A 7,664-nucleotide genomic window follows, 5' to 3' on the forward strand; every position below is an offset into this window, starting at 1 on the left:
ACAGGGGTGGCACAGCAGCACCCCCCACCACCCCAGGGCAGGAGCGGAGGGCCTGTGGGCTTGCCCTCAGCTGCCAGACCCCCACCCGTCAGCCTGCAGCCCTGCCCAGACCTCCATCAGCACTAACCAGCCTAGACAAGAGGCAGACACCACCGGGCCAGGCCTGGGGACGATAAGACCCAGATTGAATCACGGTGGCGGGGGACTGGGCACACAGGGACATGAAGCAGTCACGCCATTAGCCCTGAGGAGCTGTGGGGAGCGTGGGTTATTGCAGGAGCTGGGCAGGTGATTGGAAGTGATGGGCTGGGGGTGGGGGCTGCTGGGATGAGGGAGATGGGGGCAGGGCCCAGGTCCTGGGGGTGGGGGCCACACTCAGCCTCTGTGCCGACAGAAGCCTTGGCCCCTCAGCAAGGCCAGTGAAGTTCCAAGGAGAGAGAAAGGAGACCCCGCCCCCTCCATCAGGCAGGACAGGGAGAAAGACAGATGGCTTTATCCCGTCCCCAGCCTCCAGGTGCTGACCTCGAAGCACCGTGAGCCAAGAGTGACGGAGGGGGACAAGGGGTCCTGCCTCCCTCACGGTCCCTTCCCCTGCTCCTTCCTGGTCCTGTCCCGCGTACGCCCACGCACAGGCACACGCACACGCACGCATACATGCACACACACAGGCATGGGCACACGCACACGCACAGACACGCAGACGCACACGCAGCACTGGCACAGGAGTGCTCTCCCATCCGTCCCACCATCTGCTCACTCTGTCCCGGGCAGGGAAGACACCCCCCCAACATTTCCGCTCTGTCCCCACGACACTAACTGCCATCCCTCCCACCGCAGCTCCGGCCTCGCCTTGGAGCACCCAGTGTGGAGACGGGCGGTCAGGGCCGAGGCGGGGAGGCTCGGCCCAGGGCTGCCTCTCCGCCAGGTGGACAGGGGACCTCAGGACAGGGAGGTGAACCTCAGCCAGAGTGGAAGCGACAGCTGCACGGAGCAGGGGCCGGCGGCGGGCCCCAGAGAGTCACCCTCCTGGAGTCCCAGACCCCACTCCTGATCGACGTCATCCCAAGAATGGGCAAAAGACACGGCCGAGGGATGATAAATGTAATTGCTGCGATGGATCCCTCCCTGGGGCAGAGGGCACGCCGCCCTCCCAGACCCCACTCGACCCTGCCCGCATGCGGAGGGCGAGTCGGAGGCTTCGGGGTCGCCCGGGAGCTGTGGGGTGGCTGCAGGCAGCCCCTAGCCCAGGATGTCCAGGTAGACAGGAGGTGCCTGGGCCAGGGCCTGCAGCCGGGCCTGCACGTCCTTGATGCTGTGCCGCTGCTGGGGCTCCCGCTGCCAGCAGCCCCGCATGATGGCATAGACTTCCGGGGGGCAGGCACGCGGCCGCTCCAGCTCACGTCCCTGTGTGATGCACTCGATCGCCTGGGGGCACCGGAGGAGGGAGAGGAGGGCACCCTGGGCTGGGGCCGGGCTGGGGCAGGACACGGAGGCCAGCCCGGCACTGCCCTCCCCCAGGCCCCCAGGCAGGTCCCATAACGCCCGTCTGGGCCTCCTGGCTATTAATAACCTAAAAGGACACAGGGACCCCGAGCTTCCCTTCCGCTCGACTCTGAGCACGAGAAGGACTGAGGCGGGCTCGACTCTGGGAAGGCTGGGCTGGGGGTGGGACTGGTCCCAGAGGGGCCAGAATGAGACCCTCGGGAGACCTGCCAAGTGGTGGGAGGAAGGGGCGGGGCCAAAGCCGTCGCCAAAGCCAACAGCCCAGTGTCGGCGGCTGAATGGAGATGGGGGCGGGTCCTGCACCTGTCAGCTCCAGGGTGGCAAAAAGAACGGAGAGCGGAGCTGCGGGTAAAGGCCCTGAACAATGGCTGGCTTGCACTGAAGGTAGAGGACAAGCCCGCATCCTCTCTCTTCTGTAGGTACCGCTTGTGGGGTCCTAGCCCCTCCGAAAAGAAACGGGAGCGGGAAAGATCAAAGAGCGACTCCAGGAAGGGCCGCCAAGGCCGCTCGGCTGCTCAGGGGACTGAAGGGGCCCGGGGCCTCCTTCCCCGCTTCTCTCCCTCCCCATTAGAGGACCTGGATCGTGGGCGGCACCAATTCCGTCCCTTCTCTCAGTGCTTGAGAAAATTAAAATCTATAACCCTCTCCCCCACCGCACCCGCCTCCAGGGAGCCGGCTGCATTAGGAGAAGAAATGGAAACTGACAGCTGCGAGCCAAGAAGGGGGAGGGAGAGCCGCGCCGGAGGACGGAGCACCTGGGGCCCGCTCCGCCGCCCAGCGGGCAGGGGGCAGGGCCGCGCCGCCCAGGCCCTGACGGCCGCCGGGCCCCCTGCTGCGGTGCCAGGCCCTCTCACGCTGGGCTCCTCTTCCCGCGCCTCCCCTTCCACCCCGATAACGCCTATCAGCTCTGTAAGCTGCAACCCTACAGGGGGGTCGGGCTCCATCTCTAAAGCGCTTTGAGGCTCGCCCAGGAGCCCGCGCTCAGGACAGTAAGCGGAGGCGGGAGTAGGAGAGGGGTCTCAAACGCAAGGAAGGGCGGCGTTGGGTGCAGGGAGCGCAGCGTCGCAGGAGGGTGGGTGCCCGGGGAGCGGTGGGACGAGGGGCACGGAAGGGGGCGGCCCGGGGCGCGGCTGACCTCGGCGTTGGAGAGCTGGTACCAGGGCTGCTTGCCGTAGGCGAAGATCTCCCAGAGCAGCACGCCGAAGCTCCACACGTCGCTCTCGGTGGTGAACTTGCGGTACAGGATGCTCTCGGGCGGCATCCAGCGGATGGGCAGCATGGTGCGGCCTCCCACCTGCGGCGGCGGCCGGCGGGCCCGTCACGCGCTGGGGGCGCCCTGCGCAGCCGCTCGCGCGCGCGCCCGCCCCCGCCCCGTCATTAAAAACACGTGGCCGTGGCTCCCTCGCCCAGCGCTAAGCGGGAAAAACCGACGGTGCCGTTTCATCCGGGGCAGCGGAGACGGACCCTCCTCCGCCGGGGGCCCAGGAGCTAGGAGGGGCTTAGCCTGGGACGCCGCCAGAGGGGGGGGAGGCGGAGGAGGAGGAGGAGGAGGAGGAGGAGGGCGGCGCGACCGGCAGGGAAGGGCTCTGGGCGGGGCCTGGGCATCCAGGTGTCCGCGGTTGGGATGCTCGCGCGGGGCTGGGGCCGCAGACCCTTACGCGGTAGTAATCGGTGCTATAGATGTCCCTGCTCATGCCGAAGTCGCCGATCTTAACCACCAGGCCCTGGCCCACCAGGCAGTTGCGCGTGGCCAGGTCCCGATGCACGAAGTGCAGGCCCGCCAGGTACACCATCCCCGCAGCGACCTGGCTGGCCACCGCCAGTAGCTGCCCCAGGCTCAGGGGGCCTGGAGCCACGTCCTCCCCGCCAGCCAGCAGCTTGGCATCCGGCCCGTGAGACCTGCATAAGAGTGAGGGAGAGCGGGTGGGCTGGGAGGAGAGCGCCCCCAGGAGCCTGAGAGCTGGGGAGGAACGGGGAGGGGGCTCCGGGCCGGAAATGGAACAGGGCAGGCAGGGGTCGGGAGGGGCAGGGAGGGGCCAGCAGGTGAGCCCAGCTCCAGGGCTTCCGGCAGTGCCCACACTGCCCACACTCATGGCTTCCTCCCAGGCACCCTTGAACTCCGATCCCAGCATCCAGCTGCCCCCTGGCCCCCACCTCCCCCCAAGCCTGCGCTGCCTCAGTGAAGGGCCCTCCCCACCCAGCTCAGGAGCCTGTAACCTGGGAGCCCCTGGTTCCTGTCTCACCTTTGCCCTCAACCAGTCATTCCTGTAGGGTCTCCCACAGCTGCTGCCCCGTCTCTCACCCCTACAATATTCCTTCTAAAGCTTTGCCTGAGCTGATGGCTTTGCCTGTACCACCCTTGCCTACTGGCCAGCTTTCTCCTCATCCGATTATTTCTGCATTTATTCCAGGAATCTGACAAACATCTCCATCGTGCCAAGCACTCGAGCTACGGCAGAGAGTAGGATGCGGTATGAGGGATGGGTAGGGATGGAAGAAGTCAGGAGAGGCTTCCTGGAGGAAGAGACATCTACCTGAGACTCCAGCCCTGAGGAATAGAGGTCGGTAAGCCATTCGAAGGGGTCAGGGACAGGGGTGGGTGAAGTGGCTGGGAGGGAGGCCTGGTGTGCCAGGCAGAGGGAACCCTGGGTACCAAGGCCCAGAGATGAGGAGGAACAGAGGGCTCCTCCTACAGGAAGTCTTCCAGACTTGTGTAGGCGTTTGCACGGCCCCCTCTGGTTCCCCTTGCTCCATCCGGCCTTCGAGCCATGTCTCCCACCGCCTGGGCCCCGACGGCCCCCACTCTGGCTCCTCTCGGCTCACCTCCTCCGAGCCAGTCTACCCAGCACACATCCCCGGGGGGTGGCACCGCCTCCCCCGACTCCACACCGTCCAGCGGCCCCTCCCCACCCGCAGAGGCCCAGACTCCAGGGTCTCTCCCAGCTGACTCCTACAGCCTGACAACACAAATGACCCAGCACTCCCGAGGGGATGCTTCGGGACCAAAGCTCAACCACCGGCGACAGTCACACAGTGCTGGACCATGGCGCCCGGTGCGGAGCTGAGGTCAGAAAGGAAAGCTCCTTGGCAAAGAAGGCTCAGCTAAGACGTCGCAGCCAACCCCAACCCTGGCCTCTCCTGTCCTCACGGGGGCCCATCCTGATGGGGGGGCCATCCTCACACAACCCCATCTTCACAGGGGCCTGTCCTCATGGGGACTCATGCCATCGGAACATGTGGCCATCACGGTCAGGGCTGGAAGCAGGGCTCCGCCTGGCATCCTACCCCCCGGGGTCATTTACTACCTACGGGTCCCTGGGCAAGTCACCTAAATTCTCCAAGCCTCATCTGTGAAATGGGCTCATTTCTCGAAGTTATTGAAATGATCCGCACAAATTAGTAACCATGTCAGAGTCGCTGCATCCAAAACCAAACCAACCTACTTTTGGTAACTTTCCTCACCTACAACGTGCCATGTCTGCTTGGAGAGTACAAAAATTACACACGTAGCACGTGATGACGCAGATATGTGGGTGCGACACAGACAGCCACCGTGAGAACGGCCGTGGAGCACCTAACCGAGCTGGAACGCAGACCTGCCTGGTGCGTTTGCTGCTGGCGCGACGACCTCGTGCAGGCGCGGCTGCCGTGCGCCACGCACAGACGCCGTGCGCCACGCACAGACGCCGTGCGCCACGCACAGACGCCGTGCGCCACGCACAGACCCCGTGCGCCACGCACAGACCCCGTGCGCCACGCACAGACGCCGTGCGCCACGCACAGACACCGCCCTCCGCGAAGCGCACCCGGCCTGACGTTCTGGCTCGCAGCTCCCGCGGCTGTGCCCTCCCGACTGCCGCCACTCTGTCCTTTGCACGGACTGTCCCCCGCTCACACGTCTGCCTCAGAGCTCCTTGGGGACAGGACTCGTGCTTCCCCGCACCCCCCGCCCCCCCGCCCGTTGGCGTCCCTCAGTTCAGCAGGCAGCAGGGCCGCGCCCGCAGGGCCGCGCGCTCGTACCGGAGGAAGCGGTTCAGGTCGCCGTGCCGCATGTACTCGAAGACCATGAGCAGCGGGCGGCCCTCGGTGCAGACGCCGAAGAAACGCACGATGTGCTGGTGCCGCAGCACCGTCAGCAGCTCGGCCTCGCGCTGGAAGTCCTGCCGCGCGCTCTCAGACGCCTCCTTCAGCGCCTGCGGGGGGGACGGACGCGGGAGGAGCGGCCCTCAGCTCCCTGCACGCAAGGTCCCCCCCCTCCGGCCAGCTGCAAGTCGTGAGCGCCCCCAGCCTGGGCGCCCTGCCCTGGGACGGTGGCCAGGGTCGTACCTTGACGGCCACCAGCATCTTGTCCTGCTCGGGCAGCAGGTGGTGGCACTCGGCGAGGAAGACCTTCCCGAAAGCGCCCTCGCCCAGCTCCCACTTGAGCACGATGTCCCGGCGCTTGATGTGACGGACACCTGGGGGGCGGGTCGCGGGTCAGACCAGAGGGCTGTCGGCAGGCTGTGCCTCGCACTAGGGTGCCAGCCAGGGGCCGGGCCTGAGTGGAGCCTTCATTTCGTCACCAAGCCCCCCCCCGCGGTGTGGACAAGGCGGGACTGGGAGGGGACGTGTGTTCAGGCCTGGGGAAGGACACAGGCTTACACGCTCACACATGCACACACGTGCACACGGGCTTGTCCCCACCCCGACCCAGCACAGCCCCTCACAGGCATCACTGAAATATTGTGGGTTCTCGATAATGTGTCCTTGGAGCCCGGAGCCTTTGCCCTCAGTGGGAGACAGGGAGCTGCCACCCAACGTCATGAAATGCAGTGACATGGCCAGTCCATCCTCCGGAGCCAGCACAGCGGGGCCTGGGGAGGAGACACAGCACCATGTGGAGGGGTCACAGCCTAGGCACACATCCTGACCCCTGCCAGGTTGCTGGGTGCCAGGGAACCCCACCTTGTGATCTGCAGGGGGAGAAACAAGACGGCAGCAGGGGGAGGGAAGGCGCTGTGGCCTCCTCTGGCTCCCGTCCAACCCGAGGCCCCAGGGGCCACCAAGAACTCCCCCTCGGCCCCCCCACAGAGCCCAGACCTCCCAGACCCACTTAGCGTTTGACTGCAGTCCAGCCACCAATTAGCATCTGCTACCTCTGAAGCTCCCCAGCACCAGCCTGACACACTCACACACACAGCCAGACAGCCAGGCCCTCGTACACCCCAAACGCACACTCCCCAAACTCCACGTGTGCACAGCGCCCCGCCCCACCCCGCCCGAGGAGCCGGGAGGAACCTGAGCTGGCAGGAGAGACTGACGGACAGCCCCTTGAGGCCCCTCGAAGCCCCTCGAGGCCCCTCCACTTACGGTTGACCCCAAACTTGTTCCTCCGTCCACATTTGTTGAGCACAAGAAACAGTGTGGAAAGGAAGAGGCAGGCGAAGACGGCCAGGCCCACGGCCACCGAGACCTGAGGGCGGAGCAGTCAGATCCGGGGCCCCCGCGGCAGTCCCCCACCCAGAGCCAGGCCCCCAAAGCTGCCCGCTCCGCCCCTGGGGACTGGGCTGTGGCTGTGAGGGAGGCTGGCTGGGCTCAGCCAGGCTGCAGTGACCCCCAGGCTCTGCCCGGAAGTGACATGCAGATGAGCCTGTAGCCCGGCCTCCCTGTGCCCGGTCCTGGACAAGCCCCCTGCTTCCCATGCTCACCCCAAAAGGTGTTTCATCCTTCTTCTCCACCGGGTCTCCAGACGTGCTGTTGGTGTCTGTGGGGACACGAGGCAGGAAGATGGGCCTTGGCACATGCCGTCTCCTCAGCTCCCCACCTTGCCCCTGGCCCCAGCTGGCCCCCTGGGGTTCGGGTCAACTGTACCCTCTGCCCAGCCTCAGCTCCAGGGCCCAGACACAACCTGCGTCCAGCCCGGGCTACTCACCCACTGGAGAGAAGGACACTGCAGCAGGAGGGAGGAGAGAGAGTGGTCAGGTCGGGGAGGAGAGCGAGTCCCCTCCCCACTGGGCCTCACCCCGTCGTGGGCTGGGGATGGGATGGGACAAGAAGATGGGACCTCAAGCGAGAAGATGCAGGTGGCCCTTTTCCACCCGGGCCAGGGTGGATGTGCTACGCGGCTCTGTGCGGCCAGGCCAGAGAACGGACTAGCTCAGGGGCTTGGGACGCCTGGGGCG

General features: G+C 66.1%; 1 protein-coding gene across 2 annotated transcripts in view; it reads right to left on the reverse strand.

Moving 5' to 3' along the window:
• Positions 1-1,084: 1,084 nt before the first annotated feature.
• NTRK1 (neurotrophic receptor tyrosine kinase 1) overlaps positions 1,085-7,664 on the reverse strand; it is a 16,459-nt gene continuing 9,879 nt past the window's right edge. The window contains exons 9-17 of one of the 2 annotated variants that reach the window (XM_039867257.1): positions 7,415-7,432; positions 7,191-7,246; positions 6,853-6,955; positions 6,210-6,356; positions 5,830-5,960; positions 5,524-5,696; positions 3,162-3,402; positions 2,639-2,797; positions 1,085-1,425 (exon numbers count right to left, since the gene is read on the reverse strand). In XM_039867257.1, the coding sequence (XP_039723191.1) occupies positions 1,240-1,425; positions 2,639-2,797; positions 3,162-3,402; positions 5,524-5,696; positions 5,830-5,960; positions 6,210-6,356; positions 6,853-6,955; positions 7,191-7,246; positions 7,415-7,432 (1,214 nt within the window). In that variant the 3' untranslated portion in view covers positions 1,085-1,239. The remainder of the gene's footprint in view (positions 1,426-2,638; positions 2,798-3,161; positions 3,403-5,523; positions 5,697-5,829; positions 5,961-6,209; positions 6,357-6,852; positions 6,956-7,190; positions 7,247-7,414; positions 7,433-7,664) is intronic. The other variant, XM_039867258.1, reaches the window with a different exon arrangement.

This window comes from Pteropus medius, unplaced genomic scaffold (genome assembly GCF_902729225.1).
Source record: "Pteropus medius unplaced genomic scaffold, Ma_sr-lr_union100, whole genome shotgun sequence".
Classification (NCBI taxonomy): Eukaryota; Metazoa; Chordata; class Mammalia; order Chiroptera; family Pteropodidae; genus Pteropus; species Pteropus medius.